Source organism: Aethalodelphis obliquidens, unplaced genomic scaffold, assembly GCF_003676395.1.
Source record: "Aethalodelphis obliquidens isolate GAN/ISIS:26980383/991018 unplaced genomic scaffold, ASM367639v1 scaffold8, whole genome shotgun sequence".
Classification (NCBI taxonomy): Eukaryota; Metazoa; Chordata; class Mammalia; order Artiodactyla; family Delphinidae; genus Aethalodelphis; species Aethalodelphis obliquidens.
Genome location: NW_020837952.1, coordinates 26,661,616 through 26,687,965, shown reverse-complemented (window position 1 = coordinate 26,687,965; position 26,350 = coordinate 26,661,616). Strand labels below are relative to the sequence as shown.

The following is a 26,350-nucleotide window of genomic DNA, read 5'->3' as shown; positions in this document are numbered from 1 at the left end:
TCTAGTTGTGGCAAGCGGGGGCCACTCTTCATCGCGGTGCGCGGGCCTCTCACTATTGCGGCCTCTCTTGTTGCGGAGCACAGGCTCCAGACGCGCAGGCTCAGTAGTGGTGGCTCACGGGCCTAGTTGCTCCGCGGCATATGGGATCTTCCCAGACCAGGGCTCGAACCCGTGTCCCCTGCATTAGCAGGCAGATTCTCAACCACTGCGCCACCAGGGAAGCCCAGGAAATGCTGATTCTTAAAAAATAAATTAATTAATTAAAATTGCAGCAGAAAATCTCCAAGTGTTGAGAAATTTACTATCTGGAATGATAATATTTCAAAACCATGACTATTAGGTTTCATTGGTTAATCACTAATTTGTCTTTGGTATGAAATAATTACTCCATGGTCAAATAAAATATTTCTTGGCTTATCAAGTATATGTTGGTCATGCTGGAGAGGGTGTGCAGAAAAGGGAACCCTCTTGCACTGTTGGTGGGGATGTAAATTGATACAGCCACTATAGAGAACAGTATGGAGTTTCCTTAAAAAACTAAAAATAGAACTACCATACAACCCAGCAATCCCACTACTGGGCATATACCCTGAGAAAACCATAATTCAAAAAGAGTCATGTACCACAACGTTCATTGCAGCTCTATTTACAATAGCAAGGACATGGAAGCAAACTAAGTGTCCATCAACAGATGAATGGATAAAGAAGATGTGGCACATATATATACAATGGAATATTACTCAGCCATAAAAAAGAAATGAAATTGAGTTATCTGTAGTGAGGTGGATGGACCTAGAGTCTGTCATACAGAGTGAAGTAAGTCAGAAAGAGAAAAACAAATACCGTATGCTAACACATATATATGGAATCTAAAAAAAAAAAAAATATATGGTTCTGAAGAACCTAGGGGCAGGACAGGAATAAAGATGCAGACATAGAGAATGGACTTGAGGACACGGGGAGGGGGAAGGGTAAGCTGGGACAAAGTGAGAGAGTGGCATGGACTTATATACACTACCAAATGTAAAATAGATAGCTAGTGGGAAGCAGCTGCATAGCACAGGGAGATCAGCTCCGTGCTTCGTGACCACCTAGCAGGGTGGGATAGGGAGTGTGGGAGGGAGATGAAAGAGGGAGGAGATATGGGGATATATGTATATGTATAGCTGATTCACTTTGTTATACAGCAGAAACTAATACACCATTGTAAAGCAATTTTACTCCAATAAAGGTGTTAAAAAAAAAAAGGCGTATACAATTCTAAAACTTGAAGCTTTAGACTTTTAATATTCTTTATATCTTATTTTTACCACATGAACCCTAATGACAGATCTTAACCCAGATATTTAATTAGGTACTCAAATGTTGGAATAACATTTCCTATAACATGTCTTCTCATATACAGGTTTGCATGTCTCATTAAAATCTGAGACTGAACATTATGTATGCATTTTTACAGAAGGATATAGTAGAAAATTAAAGTGATGATAGGAAATCAGGTTTATAAAATCTAAACGCCAAACCTTAATGGCTCTTGCCTGCTAAATAAAATGGCACTGTTATATTGCAGCACCAATAAAAAAAGACTGCTACCATCATTCAGGATCAAACAGAAGAAGATACTTTCATTTTGTCAGGAATCAGAGTTGAGACAAATATTCTACTTTCTGCACAATCACTTTTCTGTACACTTGAAGCTAACACAACATTGCAAATTAACTATGCTTCAATTAAAAAAAAACAATAATTGTTTGAAAATTCAGTGGTAAATACTATGATTTCTCTACTGCAAAGACAAATGAGGAGTTAAGGAAAAGCCAGGTAGATCAAATAAGCAGTTGTTAAGAGTTCACCAAATGCCCACCATTTTGCAAAATGACTGGGGGGAGGAAAAAAGAAATGTAGGTCCTGATCCTTGTTTCAAAACTTCAGAATTTTCTTGCAAAATTCTATCTTAATAAATAGAGAAGGCGTGTTTTTGTTAACACAGTTTACATTTAATAGGCCCTAAAAATTGTTTATTAAATGAATGAAATGATAATGCATGAGCAAAGACCATTGTCACACATTGGAAAATGTTTGCAAAGATGGTGATACATGAACAAGGTTTAAAATGTTTTTAGTAAATACTTGTAAATAATTTTTTCCCTACACAAAATGAAAACAAAGTTTGGCAGAATTTTTGTTTTGCTACTTAAAATGAAAGCATAAAAAGCATCATTAATTAAACTCAATGACATATCCAATGGGAACATGTCATGTTTGATACAATATTGTCAATGACACTTTGTTTTTTCTAGATGTGACAAAGTTTACTATTCAGAAGAAGAGAATTTCAAAAATAGTTAAAATTCATTTTTTAAAGAAGAAAATGCTTTACATCCTTGCTATTCAAAGAGTGGACTATGGACATGAAACATCAGGGTAGTTTATTAAAACTTGCGGAATCCAAGATACTGCTCCAAACACATAAAATCCGAATCTATATTGCAACAAGATTTCCAGGTGATGTGCATACATACTAAAGTTTAAGAAGCACTGTTCTACATACTTCATGTTAAAGGCATGTATATGAGTTTATAACAAAGATTACTAATTAAGTGTAAGCTTGTGATTTCTACCCTCTAAAAAAATGGTTAAAAAACTGAGCAAGTAATTTTTCAGCTCTTATAGTACAACCATAATTGTGTTAGCCCTTATGAGGAACCCAAAAGCAGTATAACGCAGAGCTCTGATATAAAATGATACACAATCTAATTGAGTACACATAAAATAATCAGAATATAATGGGCTGCTTACTTTTGACATGATGACTATTAAATACAACAGGATGTGGAAGAACAGAACAGATAAATGTGAACTAGAAAAGTTATTTTGAGGGAGTAGAGGCAATCAGGTACAGGAAAGTACCCTGAGAAAAGACATAAAGGAGGGGTGGAGCTAACTGAGACCCTTGAAAGATTATCAAAGGCTCTCAAGGGAAGTTTGATTTTATGGAAGCTGGTAATTGGGAGTCAACCGTAGTTCTTAGAAAGCAATGACATGATAGCAATGTGAGTCTTAGAAAGATTAACAGAATGAAAAAAGTGTATTATTATAGGGATGAACTTGAGTCAGAAGAGCCTAGAAGTTGAAGGTCAGAGCTGTCCATGTCAATTTGGAACTCATCAGCTTGTAGATGAGGTTGAGATGGTAGAGAGGGATGATCATACCAAGCATTAGGAGAAAAGGGCAGAGAGCCAAGAACAGACATCCAGTTCAGTCAATATTCAGTGGACAACTATGTTCCCAGCACAATGCTCTACACTGGTAAAACAATGGTGACTAAGGTTTGGTCCTTGCCCTGAAGGAGCCAACTCAGTCATCTATGGTCTGGGACTTATGCTAAAAGAAAAGGCAACAAAGAGACAATGGAGAAACCAGAAGAGACACTGAAGGGCTCCAACAGCATAATATCTAGAAAGTCAAAGGAAGAGGGATCTTAAGGAATGTCAGAGACACCTAAATATCAAGAGAAGTAAGGATTTGGTATAAAATCAGTCTGATGCATTTTGAGAAAAAAAGTATCTGTTTATGTATTCAAATCTCTAAATTGTTATTTACTTTTCCAAGCTTCTCAATTTACAACCTAAACTTCAGGGGACAAGAAAATTCTCATGTAAAATTGTTTGCTAAATAAGCCTTGTTCTAAGAGGACAAATACTCATAGAATGTATATGTATCACTGTGCTTTTCCTATGCTCCAAATAGTATCAAAACCACACACACACACACACACACACACACACACACACACACTATAAGCAACACACACACACACACACACACACACACACTATAGGCAACCCCTATAGGCAACTTGTCATCTTCTATAATTATCTCACTGCCAAATCCATTCCCAGGGATTTATTCTTTAAGAAACTTAAAATTGTTCATAAAGAAGGCTAAAAATAGCACTGAAAGGGAAACTCAGTGGTTTCCATTGAGGCTATAGATTTTACTGTTTGTTTTTTATTTAATATAACTAATACAAAATGGGAATATGTCTACTTTCTTGACATATGCTTAAAGAACAGGATCATACATGAAGCTCTAAAAACATAAAAGCCTTACCCAGAAAAAAACACAAATTCAAGATAATCACATGTTACCTTGCTGGAGAAAAAGATGTTATTTTGCTTATTTTTGTGCAATCTTCCTAAAGCTTACATTTTTCATTTAGAAATTTAATTCTGGGATCAATGATATCTAAATAAAATTTAGGGTTACAGAAAATCCGAATGCATTAAAGATATGAGAAATTTTAAGGATTTTATCAGATATACAGAGCCCAGGGTTTACCAAAGCATACCATCAAAATAGCATGTCTAGAATTGAGAACCATGTCGTTTTGATTGCTACAACTATAAACAATACGTGGTCCAAAACATGATTTAATGTCTGATATTTGTATTCACCAAACTAAACCAATAAAAATAAAAATGGCTGACATTTATTAAGCAGTTACTAAATAGCAAGCACTCTCTGAGAGTTTTACATATATTTATTTCATTCAATCCTAAGAACTACCCCAGGAAATAGGTACAATTATTATCCTGTATTGTACCTATTTCCTGGGGTAGTTCTTATTTTACAAATGAGAAAACAGAGGCACAGAAAGTTTACGAATTAGCCCATTACTTATACATAATAAAACTTTACAGTGAGTCAAGGAAATTAATTTTAAATTGCTATAACTTTTATAGGTTTTACTAATGATACATGGATTTGATATGCCATGGTCCACCATACTTGTTTTCTACATTGTATTTACATAATTGTAAGTAAAAGGAAGTAATTGTGACATACCTTTATCAAAAATACCTGGCAATCACTGATATAATCATATTCCAGTCCATCAAAAGAATGATAATGACGGTCCCCATATATTGTGCACACTGCTGGGCATGGATAATATGTGCAGTTGAACATTCCTCGTCGACAAACACTATTAGAAAATAATACAACACTGTTACCTTTCTAAGAAACCTGGCTCTAATTAGTATTTTTCAAGCAGCATAAATATTGGAAGGTTTGTATTCAAAAGCATTCACTGAGCCAATAGCCCTTATAAATATGGCCAATTCGTTCTGATAACATTTTATTACAATGATAGATAAGGCATATATTTACCACTTTGTCTAAATAAATTATCAGACATCACAGCCAATCCTGGAACTTGTGCCTGGGTCACACAGAAAACAGGTGATGGAATGAAAAATTAAACATACGCCTGCTGGTGGCTAAAAGACCACAATGCCATCTCATCTACTGGAGTCCATTTAAATACCTTAGACAGGACTTGTTCATGAACTTAGAATTTTTATCCACATTTCAAGGAAACTGTATTTCAATTTTATTTTATGGCTTATTTCCAAACAGAAAACTTTCCATCAAATGTGACCTTCTCTTTGCAACACTTACCACTTTCTTATACACTTGAGATATGTTTTTCCTATTAAATTTTCAAATTGTCATAGTTCATTTTTTTCTCCTGGGTTGAACAAATAGGAGTAAAAATAATGATCTCCCTGAAGGTAGTAGCTCCCAACCAACTCCTGAAAGCCTTTAAAATCTTATTTACTCAGACTTGGTTTGCTTTTTTGCTGAAATCAGTCACATTAAGTAAATACAAGATGACTGAAACTAATACAATTTCTTAGGAAAATTGTGAAATAAACAGATCTCATTACCAGGTATAACATGGTGTAGCAATCACTTCTCCTGAGAGGTACTCCCAATCTTTCCAGATACACGGACAGCTTTCAGGAACATAACACTTTCCTTTGTGCTCTGCCATTCTTTCAAGTGAAGAAGTAAATGCTATTTAATATAAACTACTAATTTCAGTTTTTTAAAAAATCAGCAATCTTGTCATATTCAAAACCATCTATATTTGTTATAGCTGTCGTAAGAATGTTCTATCTGACCTATGGAGGGATCGAATCCAGTCTTTCTCCCCTATTTTACACAAAGTACCTTTCACATCACAGAGATAAATAAATGCCAGGCAAATGACTGGATGCAAAATTTTAAACTTTCTGTTATCACTTAGTACAATAAAAGGGAGACAGAAGCCTAAATTTCCGGGTAAAGTGAGATATTCTGAAAAAAACAATTAAAGAGGAGGTAAGTCTCCCTTTCTTTAATATTTGCTACTTGATAGAAGAGTCTGTGAGTCTAAGAATTTTTTTATAAAATAGTGAAGTATGAACTGGATAACATTTTCTATTACAGGATAGAGAGAGTAATCAAAAGCTTCTTTTGTTAGTGCTTAAAGTTAAAAGCCATGAGACTTTAGGTGTGTCTTGAATAAGAAACCATTATATCGAGTGTTTCACATTTTATTATTAACATATCAGGTTTTGAATGTTGGTTTCTTCAAAGTGTAATTTCCTTCATGAAAGATTACCCCATAAGAAAGTATCTTAAAATACCTCTGAATACAAAAATTAAAACAAAATCATTATTCATAATCTCAAGGAAAAATCAATTTGGGTGTATTATCAAAATATTTTGATATGAAGATAAAATAAATACATATTATATATAATAAATATTTCAATACCCTTAATATAAATATGTACATATATTTTTCAATATTCCTAAAATCTTTTCTCAAAAATAGCTTCCATAAATAATAATAAAATGCTAATAAATAATACATACAATAATTTAAATATATAATAGTATAACTATAATATAATAAAAGAAATTAAAATAATAAATAATGGATAATAAAATAGTAATAGCAACATTCAAATCTAGCCAGTAAAAATAGATAAAATACATAGTTCTTTTCTGAACTTGCTTTAAAATGTGAGGATTCCATGTTGTCAAAATTAACATAGAAGTCAGGATTCCTGACTTCTTGCCTCTTCTCTAAAATAGAAATAATCACATATGTTCCTTTAGTGCTCTGCTTCCTCGCTCATAGTTTATCTAATGTATATGTTATCCATTTGACTTTAAGTTTCATTCCAGAAGACCATGAATATCTTGTTAATGGTTGTGTTTCAATGCCTAGCACATAGCAGACACTCAATTGTTGAGTAAAGGTGAAGAAATGAAACAATTTATATAAATGATGCATCAACTCATTCAGATTTCTTTCTTTCAGACAACAGTGCCCTAGAGTCCATAATTTCTCCCCTCAACCTTTCCAAACTTCTAGCCACTTTCCCTGAGCATTGCATCTCTCTTCTGCCTAGAAAACTAAAAGATTTTTTTCTCATCACTCAAGACTCAATTTAGTGCAATCTTTTCAGTGCAATCTTTTATGTACCACACTCCCTATATATAGCAATCTGTACAAACCTTTATTGGAGGATTTACCACAATGAACTGCAAGTAATTCATTAAACGTCTTACAGAGAAAATAAGAACAATAACAAAAACTAGTATTTTTGAGTGTTAACTATGGCCCAGCCACTGTTCCACCCACTTTAAATACATCATTAACTCATCTAATCCTAGTGACAATTCCATAAGGTAGATTCTACTGTTATCTTATATATATTTATTTTCGCACCATCATCCCTGTGTCTTAACACAATGTCCCAGATATTAGGTGCTTCATTAACATTGGCTGCTGAATTGTTTAGATAAGGGATGCCTCACGGAAATGAACCACAATTCTTTTTTTTTCAATTCTCATTTCTTTTATTTTTTAAAATATTATTCATATGTTTAATTTTTTAATTGAAGTATAGTTAATTTATAATATTATATTAGCTTCTGGTGTACAGCATAGTGATTCAGTATTTTTACAGATTATACTCCATTAAATGTTGTAAGCACAATTCTTAAATAACCAGCCAAATGAGTGGTTTTAAATGGTTACACTGATGACTGATGAGTTTTTCATAACTAATCAAAACTGGAAGAAGGAAGAAGAGAGCTGTAAATCACTGTGAACTGTCTGCTTTAAGCAGGTTTGGGAAGTGGAGTTAATAATAAAATAATAAAATAAACATTAACTGAGCACCTACTCAACCATCTATGAAGTAGATAGTATTACACCCGTTTTAAAAAGATAAAGTTGAGACTCCCAAGTGGTTAAGATTTGTCCCGAGGTACTTTACCTAATAAGAAAGAGGGCCAACATTTTAACCCATTTCTATATGACTCTTTCCACTATATGACTTTCCATTTCTTTAATCCACAATGATTTCTGAGCTAAGGTATGTGGTCGATTTGTAGTGATGAACTGCTGGCACTATAAGGAGCCCCATGAAAACAACTGACACCAGGCTTATTGTCCTAAAATAAGTCAGCCAAGGTCATGTGGAAGTCAGTACAAATCATACTACCAAAAACAACTTTATAATAGAAAGTTCCATGTAACAAAATTATTTCCAAACAGTGAGAGGCCTCTTAGTCAATTCCAACTATACTTATTTCAATAAAATAAGAGAAGGTGGGAGGAAATTACTTTAAGTTTTTGTAATAAAATTTGACCAGTAAATTAATAAATCACTGTTGAACTAAAAGTCAAAGGTGACAGCAAATAGATATTTTTTTAAATAATAGCATCAAGCACATGAAACAAAATTAGGATGTAGATTTATTCAATCAGCCATGCATCCCTGAGTCATAATCAAATCAAACAAATCAAGCAATGTTGTAGGGTTCAGTTATTTTACTATAATAAAGGTTTTATTTCCCTTGTCCTTTTTAACTAAAATGTCTTCCTTGCTCAGCTGCTGTATGACCTGATTTCTACCTGCATTTATTTTCCCAGGCAAGGCCTTGTTCTTTCACACTCCTTCTATGTCCTTTCTTTCTAAAGAGATTGATACAGTCCCATTACTTGGCTCTTCAGCCTATTCCAGATGGGGACCATTTAGACAAATGTGACTCTCCTGGGAAACAGACCACAAAACCTCTCTCTTCTTTGCTCCCGGTTTATATGAATAGAGCCCAGGAATCGCTTTGTGTGAGTACGTTCATCGAGAAACAATGGGTGACCTCTTTGCCTTAGGTGGCCCTCCCTCTGTGCACTGCCTCTATTCACTACCAGAAGAAGGAAGGCCAGTGAGGCCACATTCCACGTGTGCCTGCAAGGAAGCAAATAGCCACCAGATTCTGTATTTACCTTCCATGTATACTAGGCATTTCTGCTACTAAAGAAAATTTACAAAGATAAGAGTAAATTATGCTGCCATAAAATAGTGGCCCATACTTATTGAGTGTATACACACACACACACACACACACACCCCACATTTCACAATGCCTGAGAGTTTAAAGGAACTTGCAGAAAAATCACGCAGCTGATATCGGCAGGGCTGGGATTTGAAACAGGTGTGTCTGAAGCCAGAGCTCCCACTCTTAGCCACTGCCCTAAGTAGCCTCAACACACCATTTTCTGTAACATCCATTAGGTAGATCAGTTGGCATCAATAATATAATTTAAAATCAACAATAGTAACAGCACAACAGAATATACAAAAGATATGTACTTCAAGTGTTTTGAATACAGAGTGGCTCACTATCATTTTCCCAAAATTGCAGCTGAATCAGGAGGTAAATGCCAAGTCCATCCTGAAATGAGTTCTCTCCTCGATTCACTGCATTACTTTAATTATATTGTATACATAACATATTGTGACATTATTTAGTCATGTGTTACATGTGATATGCATCTCACACATAACATATGTGATATGTTCCATGAGCACAGAAAAATAATTACAACAGTCTTCTAGTTACCAACTCAAAGTGAACCACTAGTCAGAACACAATTTTGGCTATTCCTATAAGTAATGTTTTTAAGTGCTCTTGTGTTTTCTATCAAATTCTAAACATTCAAGAAAAAGAGGCTTACCCTGGAACACAAACACAGCCACTTATGCAGGGTGATGATGGGGCACAAGTGAAGTTCATAGCCAGGTTTGCACATGTAGTTTCACAATTTACACCACCAGCTGGTAATTCAGGGTCAGGAAACCTACAGTCGAAATACTGTTTTCCCTCGGGGCAGATGTGAACTTCAGGGACAAGGCACAGATAAAATACCCTTAACTTTGTATTTGCTCTATACATTTAATCTTATTGACATGCATTTGTCATCAAAACACAATTCACCATAGAATACAGTGCATTTAACAGTAATAACTGATCTTACTCTGTAATGTTTGGTTCATGAGCTTACAAACATTCCCTAGACAGATTTCCTTTAATCACCTAAATTTCTAAAATCTATTTTGAGTTTGAAAACTTTAGCTGCCTTCCATAAAGCAGTAACTAAACAACTAGTATATAATTTTCTGATATCAAGAACCAGGGTATTTTGATTAATCCAAACATACATTATCAATTTTTGAGGACTGACAGTACAGTATATTTAAACTTTACAAAGTTGTATGTTTACAACAAACACATGATACTTTTAGATCTTGCTTCACCTCTGAGTCATTATTTACATTAGTCCTCACTATAATGTAGGAGTGCAGAAAATGGACATAATTACAGGCAGGCTAGGGCTTACATATTGCTCCAGAAACTTTTGAGCTCAGAGGGATTAAATAACACCCCTTATCTAGGGCCAAAAGGAATCTTGGGGATTCCTCTGTGAGAAGTCTGGCCACCTGGGCATCCTTTTCTTCAATGCTGAGCCACCCTGACGCAAATGGGGCAAGGCAGGGAGGGCCTAGTAGCTATTGAATATGTGTGTGGTCCATGAACATACACTGTAAAGAAGCCCTAGACAGCCTGCATCCTCATAAATTGAATTCAGGGCATATAATTTAAAATTAATTTATAAAATATATTACATAACTGTGCGAATAAATAACAAAGCAATAGCTCACAATTAGTTTTAGCAGCCTACACTCTTCCTGCCCATTAAAATCAACAAAAGGTAGTTTTGTTTAGTATTTGCCTAGAATTTCTCCACAGTGACCAAAAATTTGAGGCTTTTTGTGTGATGAAAATAAGTAATATAAAGGGTCTCCTAATATATAAGATCTTCAGGAATGATATGCAATCGTAAGATGATATCCTCAAGAGAGATGGCAGTCGATGTCATTTTACATGCTATTTCTAATTGATGGCTGCTAGTACTAAAGCTTTGCTACTTATAATGTAGCCCAGGACCCAGTAGCATTAGCGTCACTTCAGCCATCAACAGAAATGTTGCAGGCATCACCCCTGACCTACTGAATCAGAATCAGCATTTTAGCAAGATCCCCAGGTGACTGTGTGTACATTAGAATCTGCTGGTCTGGAGTAGGGTTTCCTAACTGCTGTTGCACAAGTGAGTTCCGACAGGTGTCTGGATACATATCCCTAAAGCCTTTGGGGCACCTGGGGTGGTGCTGGGATAGGCAGCATCAAGGCAGCATCCCTGGGTTGATCAGCTCTGCCCCTAAGCAGCCTTATATGTCCACCCCACACTGTCCTACAAATATTATAATTCCGAATGTGAAAAAAGTTAGGAAGCGCCAGAGTACCATGTTGAGAAACATTCTAAGGCTATTCCTCCATGCACATTGGCAAGGAGGGCTGTGACGGATTAATAACTTCTGCCCTAAGAGTAGGAGCAGTACTAGAGGCACATTCTCTTTAAGGAAAAATCCAGATCTTACCAGCAGAGGGTGTTGCTAATTCATCACATTTCACAGTCCCATTTGAACACTGGCTGGTAGAAGTAAACAAGTAGTTAATTCATGAAACCAAACCTCAAGTTTTTTCTGTATTTAAAACAATATAACATGCAAGAATTGACAAATACGATTTTTCATTTTTACAAATAAGTTATTGGTGTAGGTCCAATTCGAAGAGAGCTATTTCAGTTCAACATATTTTTATCAAACACTCATATATGTGTGGGGCACTGTGACAGGCATGGGGAATTCAAACACCAAAATTCGTAGTCTTTAGCCAAGTGCCTACTATATTCTAGTAGGAGAGAAAGACATACAAATAAATAATTTAGCCAGTGTGACATGCAACATAGAAACGTTTAAGACATAGAAGTAAAGCACCAAAAAATGTTTAAAAATCTGTTAGCAATTGACATCAGGGCAGTCAAAGAAGATAAAGTCGGGAAAGTTTTGAAGAAGGGATGAAGGTTACGATATAGATTAAAGTAGGAAGGCTGTCACACTGAGTGGAGATGTAGTACAAAGCCATGTAGGGGTAGGACAGCTTTCCATGCGACAGAGTACCATGTGGGAAGTGACAGGGGATGCATATGGCAAAGAGTCAAAGGCCAGCTCCTATTAAGACACTAAGAATTTATCCATGAAGTGAGTCACTAAAGACCTGAAACACAGATGTGATATGGTTGGTTTGAATTCTAGAAAAGTCATTCTGGCAGCAGTGTGGAAGATAGAGTGAAGTCCAATCTTGCAACCTGAGTTCGAAAGTCAGGGCATAAGGCAAAAACCAAATTCAGGCAATGTGAATCTTGAAAATCCCTTAAGAAGGTATCATGATAAGGAAAAACACACCAGTTCTCAATAAGCCAGTGGATAAACCACAAAACTAAAACCCCTCAGTAACTAACAGTATTTGAACACTCATCTCATCCTTAACTTTTATTTGAGAATCAAACTGATCAAAGGCCTTCCATTTCACTATTTGAAACTTCAATTCATAGCTCTTTTCTGCAGTTATGAGCACAAGACTTAGGCACTCCATGTTGAAATGTAATATATACATGTGGTTTTATATATATATATATATATATATATATATATATATTAGGGTTTAATATATATAAATGTAATATATATGATTTAAAAGTGTATATATTAAGGTTATCTGTATTTTTCAAATTATAGGTGTCATATTTCAATTTATGGTTTTGGTTAAGAAGTTATATGATTACATGTTATTTGTCAAGAACAATCACCATCACTGAAATCTACCATAAGCCTGAGAGCGTTGGGATGAGCTCCCCAGGTTGGTAAATGCTGCCTCTGTAATGACACCGACAGTGAAATCTGCAAGGAAAAGAAAGGGTTAAATTAACAAAATAGGATATAAATTTTAAAAAAAACACTGAAATTCAAGCAGACCATATGCTCTGTACTGGTAATTTTAATGCACAGTCTAACAATGACATTACTCCATGAGATCCCATGCAATTCTGTTATACAAATGTGAAGCCTTGTGCAGCTTTAGATTTTGTTTTCTAAATTCAAGCTCTGTATTGTTTTAGTGACAGAACAGACTGTGTTGTTTTTGTCACCAAATAAAAAGTCCCTGAAGGCACTTCAGAGAAACACAACTGGTATATCATTTAGCCTTATGTAGACAACAAAAGTCTTAATGTCATATGAGATTTGAGAAATTTCTGAGCGCTGAGAGACATTAAAATCCTGCTACTAAAATCTGCCACATGACCGTGAAACATAAACCTTGCTATCATTATTGATATGGCAAAAGCAAGTGGGAATAAACTTCAGGATTAACCATCAGATTCCTTAGCTCTTTCTATAGAGCTTTTGTGAACACATACAGGGTTAACAAATAAATTAATAAAGGTAAAGACATTAAGAACTATTAAAGAAACAACTCACAAGCAGATCTTTGCAAATACGGACGCTTGTTTCATGGAAAAAGTGACTGTTTAATAGTGGAAAAATTTATGGTGCTGAGTCAATTAGATAAAAAACAGAAAGAAAGGAAAGAGGCATGATAGCCCATTTATCCTGTAAGGGAGAAAAGAGATAAAAACTGGACACTGTCAACCCACTCCTGTGACGTACATGGGCACACAAAAGCTAAGTGTGTCTTCATAGTATTTGCCTTCGGGACAGTTGCAGCCTTCAGCACAGTCATCAGGACACTGTTCTGGGGAAGAGAGAGAGATGCAGGAGCGGCGACAGAAGGTGGAGCAGTAATGGTACATCATGCCTTTCTGGCACACCACCCCTGAGGACGAAGAAGCATCAGTTGAGAAAGATCTCCACAGGGCCGAGAAGCATTTTATGCTGGGTTATAAGTCTATGATAGACATAAATCATGAAAAAAGAAGATATCTTACATCAATAAACCTAGAACATTACAGAATCCTATATCATAAATAAATAAATAAAATAATTCTTTGCCTCAGTGTAACAGAAGAACAAAATTTCTATGTGAAATATATTTAAGGGTGACATTCCATAACATTCTTTAACAGTCTGTGCTATAATTTTTTAAAATATTTTTAAGCCATTTTATCCGTCTAAATAAACTTCCCTTCCTCACATTTTAAATTTATTTACTGCTATACTGACACCACCTTCTTCTTTGACATTATTTAATCCTAAGTAAACTTTTAGTCCTCTACAATTAGCACAAAACTTGACTTTATCAATCTGTACTCACAGCTCCTGTTTTTTGCCTTTTTAATCATGTTTGCACTTTTTGCTAAACCCTCCAATTTCTTTTTAGAACAAACTGAACTGATTACAGTAGGCAAACTAAAATAATCGAAAAACACACTTATACAAACAAAAATGCTGGATAAAACACAACTGAAATAATGTTAAATGTATAATTGATATTGTGAGAAAAAAATGGCGGTGGAGGGTAACTTCTCCATACGCCAGAAGTAAAGAGAGAAATAAAATTCAGAACTTTAAGTAGAGGAAGGGAGGATGGGTCCCAGTAATCTTGGACCTAATATTTAACTCTTAAGGAAATGGAAAATGAAAGTTGGTCCTTTTCAGGGTGAGGAATTGGGAGACGCTTAACTTGGACCTCCAAAACAATCTCCATCGTCAGTTGAAAAGATGGACTACAGCAGAGGTCAGCAAACTTTTTTTGTAAAGAGCTAAATGGTAAATAGTTTCTACTTTTCTGGCCATACAGTCTCTGTCACAACTGCTCAACTCTACCCCTGTAGCTCAAAAGCAGTCATAGACAATATGCAAACATATGGGCAGTAAACTTTATTTTCAAAAACACGGGAAGCCCAAGGATGTAATTTGCCAACTTCTGGACTAGAAGAAATCTGCTCATAGTACAGGGAGATGCCAGGAAAGCTTCTCTAACTCTGTGGGGTCTCTGATGAAATAAAGTATCCTCTGAGAAATCAAATTCCTGCACAGGTTTGGTATATGAATTTATATTACCTTTATATTTACATTATTTTTGTCTTAGAAAGCCCAAGCTGAGAAATTAACATCACAACTGGCCAGTGTTACTCCTGGAATAATAGGAAAAAGTTTTTTGAAACCACTGAGGGATGACGAGATGGAGAGAATGAAGCTCCTGAAACCCAGGTCACAGAAGATTCTAATGGGGGTAAGGGGAATGGGCAGTCTTGATAAAGAAAGATTAAATCATAAAAGAAATTATAGAACAGTAAGGAAAGGAAACAATCTACTATGCATAACAACAGACATCATAACCAGGAAGATTCAAGCCCTAAGAACTTGAGATAATAATTGTCTGTTGCGTAATTTACCTATTTACCTACAAATCTGTGTCACTATACCACATAATGCTTTCCCATACTTTCCAATATTTAGAACATTTCTATAAGAATTTTTTCAAATGTTTCAAATTATTTCTGTTGCATATTTCAAACCATACAACTACACTCTAATTTTGCTTATGGTAAAAATAGTCAAAACCCATTGGTCTTATCCAACAGAGCTCCAATTTTAAGAAATAAAGTATTTCACTTTTTTCATGTTTACACATTATAATAAGTCAAATAACCTAAGCAAAAATTGACTTTTTATTTTAAAAAATAGCGGTAATTACAAATACAAAAATCTCTAAAGTGTTATTTGATCATCTTTATCAGTGACAATGCCATCATACTCACCACAGAATGAAATCTGAGCTCTGAAATCGATGGGAACACCATGCTGGCCACAGAGGTAGGCATAGTGGGCAAGAGCATTGCATAGGCAGGCGCTTCCGCACTTGCATGCATCATGGCGGCATAGCTGATAGTACAGCCCAGGGCTAATATAGATGTGGCAAGGAGCAAAGAGCTCTTGGTGGATAACATCACAGTGTGCTGCATATCCAACTAACAGACAAAGAACCCCATTAGCACTTCATTTACTAGTCTAGCTAGTATCAAATACCCCTGAAGTATCAAATTCCAGCACTATCCAAGCATCTTGCTTTCCGAGAAATAACACTGTACTGCATATTATTTTCAATAAGAGCCAATATTTTCAGCTTATACTTCTTTTGGTAATATTGGTAACAGCACTTAATCCATATTTAATATTCTTCTAGCAAAAAAAAAAAAAAAGAGTATTGTGTTATACCTGAATAAGTTGAGCAACAGAAGGGTTAACTGACAGAAGTGGCCTCAATTACCCCATCGCCTGAGGACCATCTTAGGAAATCACCCTAATTCTGCTATAAAGAACTGATGAATATTAGAAGGTTTACCTCCCAACATCCACACACAATAAAAGCAGTGCCAATTGTGGATGTTACGGCAATTCCCTGGGATACACAATTATCCAGGAAGGACTAGGAATCATCTCACTCCAATGGAGTCTCTGAGGTAAATGGTAATGAGGTAGATGCCACATAGTCGTTAAATGCAGTATCTGCGCAAGGCATAGTGCACAATGTCTGGTAAATATTAGGAGATCAATAATGTTTGATAAATGAATCTATGACGAATACATGAGTAAATGAATAATGAACAGAAATTGGTAATGGAACATATGCTAAAGGCTATGAGCTATCACTACCAAGCCATTTGAGGGGATGTGTATAATAAGTTCTTGAAATGTGTTGACTTTTCCTTGAGAATGACTGCTCAGATATAATTCTTTATGGGAGTAACCAAGTTTGACAAAACAATCTGGATTTCATCTTTCTGAAAAAGCCTCGTCCTGTGATTTCTTGGTGCAATGGACCTTGATTGCATTGATTTCTTCACAGATAAAATTAATCAATCTTTGAGTTGTCATTGTCTTTGAGAGACAAGATGAGCTGCTAGAGATAGAATTTTTTCATTACTGAGGAATTATACTGAACTTTTTTTGCTGAGCATTTTAAATATATTTATTATTGGAAACACATGGTAATTATCTAAGTAATTACCTGAGTATTATATATTTTGCATTGTTATGCACATAATATATGAAAACAAATGACAGACTATAACAGCATACTATTAGCATATATACTCCTAATTCCCAGGATCTCCAAGCAATAGCTTTTATTGCGTGCCCTAAAGATTTGTAGATCAAAAAACATTCCTACTGACATTAAGTGAAAGGGTGACTCAGAAAATCCTTGTTTAAAAATATCCTTCAGAATCCATATCAGAGTTGACTTTCATCTATTTATTTTCCTTTCTTTGGGGATCTTTTTGAATTTACCTATTTGAAATTAAAAAATAATAGTTCATGGCAAAGGTGAAGAAAAATAATATCTAAAATATATATGTCATAGAAGACATAAGATATGGGGACAAAAATATATATATAAAAAAAATGGTAGGGAATAAAGGAGGTCATTAAAGAAACAACCAGAGAAAATTGGAGTAAAGTCCAATTGATAAATTAGAAGTTGGCCTAGATTAAAAAAAAAAAATCACTAAAAGCAAGATTATCTTGTTTTCTTTCCAGGACACTAAAACTATAAGTTAATAATAAGGACCATAGAACAATAAACAGAATCCTTCCAAACAACCACTACAAAATCCAGAAACTCTACTAACTTCTCATGGGTACTCAATCAATATTAATAATGAATTTTTAAAACTACATAAAAACAGTAAACCAACCAAAATAAAGGAACAAATTTAAATTATAAAAATATCTATTTAAGCATGCACATTAATTTTCTTTCACAAAGTGATTTTGAAAAAAAAAAATACGCCTTTTTTTATTGAACAGTAAAATAGCCTTTCACGTGGTCTGCTGTGGCTTTAGTAAAAAAAAAAAATACAGCCAAAAATTCTTGGCATGTGAGTTGCACTGTCATTGTAAATTGGAACTCTACGACAATCTCAAATTGTTACACACCTGACGGCACAAAGCTTCTCTGGATCACTGGCTTCCTGCTTATGAAGCCATAATATGTTCTGTGAGTAGGAACTCGTAGTGTGACATCAATAAACAGGAGAATTCACACGCACTGTCACACTGTGGAACTGAAGTTGAATATCCCAAGACTATACGAGCATTATTAGAATACTTCCAGAGATTTTTCTTTAGCATTTAAATAATCTGAAATACCCAAAATGCTAGCTCACATCTGGGAACAGTTGAGGGATTTCTGAACACCTAAAATAAGTAAATTTATGAATGCAGAGTAGTAAATAAAAGAGTCATTTTCTGGAGTTCTTTTTTAAAGTAACCTAGATTACATAAAGAGGCATATGTATTAAATAAAAATACATAAAGAATGGCATCGATTTTATCATAATGAAGAAAATCAGAATTTAAAATCACTATCTAATTTTACAAAATTACAGTAATAGAGAGAACTTTTTCTTAGGTGTACATGCAGAAAGACTTACTGTTTTGTTGATTAATGTTGCAGGGGTCCATCATAGGAACATGAACAGGTGCAAAGCAAGTGGAGGAAACTCTCCATGCATTTGCATGAAGTTGTGGGGTACCTTCTATCATGCCTGATGGAGAACTAGAAAGCAAATATAATATTCTCTTAGCCTCTCCCATTCATTTCCTTCCTTCAGAGTCTTCAAATATTGAAAAAAGAGAATACTACTTTTTTAATTTACAAAGAAATCTTAAAGCTTGAAATGTTTTATTACATCTTTAAGTATACACGGTGTTAGCTTCTTATTATTAAGATTTTACAATGTGTCAAATTGTGGGCATACATGGTTTTATCTAATAATCATTTCAGCCTTGTGAAGGACACACCATTATCCCCATTTTAGAGAGAAGGCAAAGCAGAAGCTTAGAGAAATATTAATGTTCACTCAGCTGCTAAGTGTCAGAGGTGAGATTCAAACGTAGTTCACACCACTTTGATGAAATATCACACAACCAAAGCATGAATGCGTGTGGTTTAGGGAGGTGGAGGTAGGGAGCTCACGTGATTCTTTTCAGGGTAAAGACAAATGTCCTAAAGAAGAAATAGTCTACACTCCTGGTTCAGTATTTCAATTTTCATTATGAGGCCTGACATACTGAGGTTCCACTGTGAGGTTGGGCAAACAAACCAAGTGAAAATTAAGGAGAAATGGTATGAGGCACTCTTCACCCACGTTTTCTCACTTCTTCAGTTCCCTCAGCAAACCAAAGTGGAAGAGAAATATCTATCCTTCAGGCTTATAAACCACAACAATGTTTAAGAGCCAGACACTAAAATGCCCCCTCCAGAAGTCATCAAGATTTAGTAACTCATCAGCCAATAGTGAGTGACAATCCCTGTTGGAGCTGTGCCAGACACTGTCAGAACTACTTAGAGAATCAGGCTGGACTAGGTTTCCTGTAGGAAGCTTTGACCAAGCAAAACTTCACTAATGCAAGCCATGACTGCATGAATTGCTGCAACACGGCCAAATAACAGAGTAGCATTTATCTTCACTCTCTTAGTGTCCAAAAAAACATAACTACTTTGCCTGCCATTTATCTCAATCACCAATATGAAGCTATATGGAGCTTCTCACCACAAAGACAGGAGTAAAAGAGGGAGCCACACAAACTACTCCACCATGCTCATCCCTTGTAGCCACCCTTTCCTTCTTTTTTCTATTCCTCAAAATGAAACTATTCTAGAAATGTATAGAATTATAACAGACACCCAATCCAAAATCTAATTTTGCTCCAATGAGAACATGAAGACTCACAGAAATTGCATGACTTGCACTAGCTCTTCTCATTCCTTCCCTCTCCATCCCTCTTTATCCCTACAAAGCACAATAAAATAGGTCAAGGTGATAGGTGTACTCAGGATTCCCAGGAGGAACTGACTCAGAGCTTGGCTCTCTTATTTCATTTAATTCACTTAAAACAATAAATACCAAAAAAAAAGCTGAAATGTAGACCCATTTATTTACTGCATTCATTTTATAAAATAGCCTTTCAGTTCACCATAGTGAATTTACTAAAACAAGGCATACAAAATAAATTTTCAAGTAATTAATATTTTCCATTCATTATGTTTGCAGATTCACATTAACTTTGTGATGCAAGGAATTTTAACTGCTTATGCTGGAAAGCTAAACAATGTTTGAAAATTATCTCTGACTCTGAAATATTATCCTGCACTGTTATCAGGCCTGAATGTTTATACATGGAGGAGACTGGTGCCTTAGAAAGAGGCAGACAGATCTGCCATCTGTTAAACATTGACTACTAACCCATTCTGACAAACAGGAAGAGAAAAGGCTTAATGTCTCCTCTGCACATCTTAACCAAGTCACTTAATATAGTTTCTGTTTCACAAATTGATAAGAAAGCAATATTCTGATCTACCAATAAATGAAACAAATAAACAAACAAAACCCGCAAATGACCTAAAAGCAAATTAATTACACAGGAGAAAAGGTAAAAGAAACTCTCTTTTAAAATTAAAAAATTGAAATGCCCTTTCTCCTTGCTGATCCAAATTCTCTTCTTGCTGCCACATCAGAAGTCCTACCTCCGTTCAGTTCAACTGTCTAGTGCATATAAGGTACTCTGCTAGTTCTTAAGAATATAAGGATTAAGGACACGGTCTGTATTTTCAAAGCCTTTGCAGTTGTTTTTTTTGTTTGGTTTTTTTTTTGCAGTACGCAGGCCTCTTACTGTTGTGGCCTCTCCCGTTGCGGAGCACAGGCTCCGGACGCGCAGGCCCAGCGGCCATGGCTCACGGGCCCAGCCGCTCCGCGGCATGTGGGCTCTTCCCAGACCAGGGCACGAACCCGCGTCCCCTGCATCGGCAGGCGGACTCCCAACCACTGCGCCATCAGGGAAGCCCGCCTTTGCAGTTTTAAGTGGAAACCAGACAGATAAACGACCGATTTTCATAGATAAAAGAGTCAAAATTAACTTTGGTGGGATACAAACTTACTTTTTGAAGCAAATAATGACCGAGTTGGTTTGAAAAATAAATAGGAGTTAATGGGGAAGATTAGGGAGGGGACAGAACCCAAAGTAGGAAGAATATGCAGAAGTGTTTTTTTAATGGCATTTGGAGAATGACTTCTCCAGGAAACGCTCCCCGCCTACCCAGCCCACCCTGACCTACTCAAAATTTTGCTGTGCTTCTAGCCACAACCACACAAGTTAACACTCAACTTTTTGAATTCACCTCAGTATTTTTATACATATTGTGATTAATACCTCGCCTAGAACAAATTATTTCTGAAAGACGGTTGTCCCTTCCCAATCCACAATATAAGCTCCTTGAGGATGGGAACAATGTCTTACTGCCTCTATTGTCCCACAGTGCTTAGCACAATAACAGGTGCTCAAAGCATTTACACTAAGTTATACACCACGTCTTATCACATGTAGGTGAAAGTGCTTTGTCAATACAAGGGGTATAAATGTATTTTATTGCTTTTTCTCCTAATGAAACACCAACTATCATAAAATCCAATTAACTTAGATGCCACAATGTTGCTTTAGAGATATCATTCATACCAAATGATATCAATATTATTAAAGTATAATTTACTATCATTCATACCAAATGATTCTAAGACTTTTTAAAGGCAGCAAAATTTTTTTACATAAAATACCGTTAAGCTTGATAGGATAGGCGGCAGAGAGAGAATAACGGGAAGTTATTCTGTGGGTAGCCTTCAGGCTCTTGAGTCTCGCTACCTAAACCCAAAGTCCAGCTCCACTGTATTTGAGCTATGTGACTGAGCTATTTATTTGTCACTTTGATGCCTCAGTTAGCTTCCTTATCTATAAAACAGAGATACTAATCAGGGGATTGCTACAAAATTTAAATACAGTAATCCATGTAAAGCTCTTGGAACAGTGAGTACTAAGCTATTATTAGTTAAGTAAACATTTTTAATGTAAGAATTTATATCCTCTAAATTACTAGTCATTAAATTATGTTAGCTATACAGAGATCATACTTACAGAAAATCATCCCTTATGTTCCCATTAAACGTGCCACACAGACCTAACGTTCTTCTTTTCCACGCACTAGTGAGCTGAATATAAACTCTTTCCCCATCTATAGCAAACAGAATCTTTAAACCAAACGTGGTTTTTAGAAGAATAAATAAGGATGACAGAGTCTGAATTTCAACAATTCCTGCAGGAAAAGAACATACATAAATCAGCTTTGAGACTCACAGGCAGTGTTCTGAAATGCTAATGTACATCGGGAGTCTTCTTCCAAAAGACTTCTTCCCAGTTCCTGCTCCTGTGCTCCGGGGCCAATTTTCACCACCTTGTGCCTGCTTTCTTTTCTTCCATTTCCCTCTGGGTCTTCAGCAGATATTTTTAATAGATTGTCAGGTGCACATGTAATTTCAGTTGGCAAGCATCTCATGGTGGGGGTGGACAGTCCTTAGACATTTGAAATCTGATCTCTTTTCCTTAACGTGTGTGTGTGTGTGTGTGTGTGTATGTGTGTGTGTTCCCATGAATTGGTCATGATTCAATAAGGAAGGGGCACTTTTTCAAAAACTCCCCATTCCTTTGAAACTGTGAGCAAAAAGGGGAGTACAGCACTAGAGAAGCACCATTTTATGAGACATCTTTAGAGAAGAGAAACTTGTGCTCAAGACTGAATTTGACTTTTGCAACCAGAAGAGTTGCTCCTGCATCTCTATCACAATTTCTGCCATCAGTCTGGTCACCAAACCGAGAAATCTGAGAATCATTCTTTGATCACTTCATCCCCCTTGTTGTCCTTCCCCAACCAACCCCAATCCAATCCATCACCGAGTTGACAGCACTTTTTTTCTAAATAAAATTTCAATCTGTTTTCCTCTCTCCATCTCTACTGTCACTGTCTTGGATCAGTTCCTCCTCATTCCTTGTATGCCCTCCTCTAATAATATCCTAACTATTATCTGTGCCTCCTGTCTGACATTGCTCAAAGCCATTTCCATAGTGTTGTTATAGTAGTCTACCAAGAAAAAAAAGACAAAGTTAGTCTCCTCATCAAAACTCATTGCTTATTTGGTTGAAGCATATGAGATTGTCATCTTTGTACATAAAAATGGTCAAATAATAACAATTACATATTCAATTTCATATCAAGTTCAATCAACATCCTGGCACGACATTGACTGTGACCATGTAATTTATAACACAATTCAACACATTTCTGAAAGCAAAACAGACTGTTATTAGCAACTATACTGGAACACAGGCATAAACAGGGCCTCCCAGGAAAACCACAAAGTATGATGCCCTGTATATAAGGCATTCCCCATGGAATTAAGAGATACAAACTACTATGTATAAAACAGATAAGCAAGAAGGATATATTGTACAGCACAGGAAATAACAATCATTGTTTTGAAATAACTTTAAATGAAGTACAATCTATAAAAATATTGAATCACTATGTTGTATAACTAAAACTAATATAATATTGTAAGTCAACTATACTTCAATTTAAAAAATAAGGTCTTTCCCATTCTCACCCCCATCTCTTTCCCTCTTCTCATCTCTGGACATTCTACACTTACCCTCTTCATGCTGCAGCAATGCCAAAGTAGTTACAGTTCCCCCTAAACATACTGCATAGTTCTCCTCTTTGCTATGCCTAGAACACTTCCCCCATCTCCTTCATCCGGGCAATTCCTCAGCTGTAAATGCTCAATGAGATAGTCCCTTCCTTAAGAAAATTTCCTGACCATACCTGCAGGGTTGAGTGAGTTGTACCTAATCATTTAGACCCCCAAAGTCCCTATGCATATCTTTGGGTTTATCATATTTTTAAGTGGCTGTTTACTCGTATCTCTCCTCTTCCAAACTCTAGTCCACTTGAGATAAACACTAGATCCCATAAACATGGCAGTCTCAACTAAGTCTGGCTGAGGAGCTGGCAACACACAGTCACTCAATAAATGTTAGGTTAGTCGGCTAATGGGAAAAGACTCCATTGAAGTCGTGCTGCTGTTGTTGTTCATGTAAGAAAAGTACACCATCAGCATTGCTTCTTACCATTCAGACTGAATCCCTGGTTAGGACTGGTGAGGATCTGTCCTCCCCTACTAAGGGTCACTTGTTTGTTGGAATCATCCTCCAGAATTAGAGTTACAGACTGAAGGCAGACCAAGCCAAGGTTCTGCATAAAAATCAAATTATCAATTAAAGGAGTGAGAGAGAGAGAGAGAAAGACATGGAAAGGGACAGGACCAATGGGAGAAGGAAATGGGAGAAGATGAGGGAGAGAAAGGAGAAAAGAAAGGAGAGAGCACACGTGGATAAAAATTTATGGTATATAGAAAACTTGAGAATAAGCAATATAATAGTTATTACATCTTATTGTGAATATAATGTAGCCCCATTACTAATAAAATATATCTTTATGTAGTACATTAAATATAGCATATACATACATACAGTTTACACAGATTATTAAATAGAAATTTTTTCAATAAAGTGCCAATAATTATGTTTTCCATACCTCATAATTAAAGGATCTTTCCAAATTCATTTGTGGTATATTAAATATTTTAAAAATTCAATGTAGAAAAGAACAAAGAGAATTACTGTTCCATGCAGAAGGTTAACTGAGACCTGACATATTGCAAAAGAAAAAATAAAAATCAAACTAAAAAAAAGCTAACAAAGTAGACTGGAATTTTGTTGGAAACAACCATTTTATGTTCGAATGAAAATAGAAAAAAAGATTTTGGCAAAATTTTGACTACTTGATTTAGAGAGAGATGAATGAAAGATCTGGGTTTCTTTGTTTACAAATTATTGATGTGCTTATTTCAAGAAAGTGTCTTTAAAATAAATATTCCAGAATGCTAAAAAATCCATCATATCTATTTAGAATGATGTGAAACTTGTTAAATTCTGTCAAAAATCACCTTTAAGATAGCAGTTTGTAAAAACAGAACTACCATATGACCCAGCAATCCCACTACTGGGCATATACCCTGAGAAAACCATAATTCAAAAAGAGTCATGTACCACAATGTTCACTGCAGCTCTATTTACAATAACCAGGACATGGAAGCAACCTAAGTGTCCATCGACAGATGAATGGATAAAGAAGATGTGGCACATATATACAATGGAATATTACTCAGCCATAAAAAGAAACGAAATTGAGTTATTTGTAGTGAGGTGGATGGACCTAGAGTCTGTCATACAGAGTGAAGTAAGTCAGAAAGAGAAAAACAAATACCGTATGCTAACACATATATATGGAATCTTAAAACAAAATAAATGGTTCTGAAGAATCTAGGGGCAGGACAGGAATAAAGATGCAGACATAGAGAATGGACTTGAGGACACAGGGAGGGGGAAGGGTAAGCTGGGATGAAGTGAGAGAGTGGCATGGACATATATACACTACCAAATGTAAAACAGATAGCTAGTGGGAAGCAGCCACATAGCACAGAGAGATCAGCTCAGTGCTTTGGGACCACCTAGAGGGGTGGGATAGGGAAAGTGGGAGGGAAATGCAAGAGGGAGGAGATATGGGGATATATGTATATGTATAGCTGATTTACTTCCTTATACAGCAGAAACTAACACACCATTGTAAAGCAATTAACATCCAATAAAGATGTTAAAAAAAAAGAGAGAGCAGTTTGGAAGTAACAAAAAGCTTATTGTCTATTGTGCAGTCATGAAATGTTCCAAAAACCTATACATAAACAAATACCATTTTTAAGGAAGAAAGTACAATAAATACGCACTATGTAATCTGATATATTTTTAATATATTTTAATATCTCTGAATTTATTTTAATATCCTATATTTTAATAGATATTTAGATTTTTAGATATTTAATATCTCTGAAATCAGGATACATGATATTAATAGTATAACAGATTAATCATCAACATGCTTTCTTTCTTTGTAGTATATAGAATAATGATGCATCTTAACAATCAGTGGTGTCTTATTTTTGAAGAAAATAACTATACCCATTCATGTTACCATTCTTAACCGAGATAAGAAGTTTGAGTCAAAAAAAATGAACATTCCTCTGGTCATTTTGAAATGTTCTTACCTGCTCACAGTGAGCTTTCTGTAAAGTAATTGTGAATTTATCTTTTCCAGTTCCTTTTACAAGGATGTATTGGCACATTCCAATGAAAGAATAATGTCGACCATCAAAAGTAGTAAAATGAGAATCACCTACAACAGAGCATTGAACTACCAAAAAAGAAGAAGAAGAAGAAGGAGGAGGAGGAGGAGGTGGGGGGGGTGGAAGAGGAGAAGGAGGAGAAGGGGGAGAAGGGGGAGCAAAGGGGAG

General features: G+C 35.6%; 1 protein-coding gene across 1 annotated transcript in view; it reads right to left on the bottom strand.

The window, feature by feature from the left end:
• OTOGL (otogelin like) overlaps positions 1–26,350 on the bottom strand; it is a 155,613-nt gene that overhangs the window by 88,295 nt on the left and 40,968 nt on the right. Inside the window, exons 15-25 of the mRNA XM_027107096.1 lie at positions 26,105–26,250; positions 24,072–24,195; positions 22,026–22,203; positions 18,491–18,615; positions 15,815–16,024; positions 13,761–13,926; positions 12,918–12,992; positions 11,631–11,683; positions 9,869–10,031; positions 5,733–5,840; positions 4,849–4,987 (exon numbers count right to left, since the gene is read on the bottom strand). Of these exons, the coding sequence (XP_026962897.1) occupies positions 4,849–4,987; positions 5,733–5,840; positions 9,869–10,031; positions 11,631–11,683; positions 12,918–12,992; positions 13,761–13,926; positions 15,815–16,024; positions 18,491–18,615; positions 22,026–22,203; positions 24,072–24,195; positions 26,105–26,250 (1,487 nt within the window). The remainder of the gene's footprint in view (positions 1–4,848; positions 4,988–5,732; positions 5,841–9,868; positions 10,032–11,630; positions 11,684–12,917; positions 12,993–13,760; positions 13,927–15,814; positions 16,025–18,490; positions 18,616–22,025; positions 22,204–24,071; positions 24,196–26,104; positions 26,251–26,350) is intronic.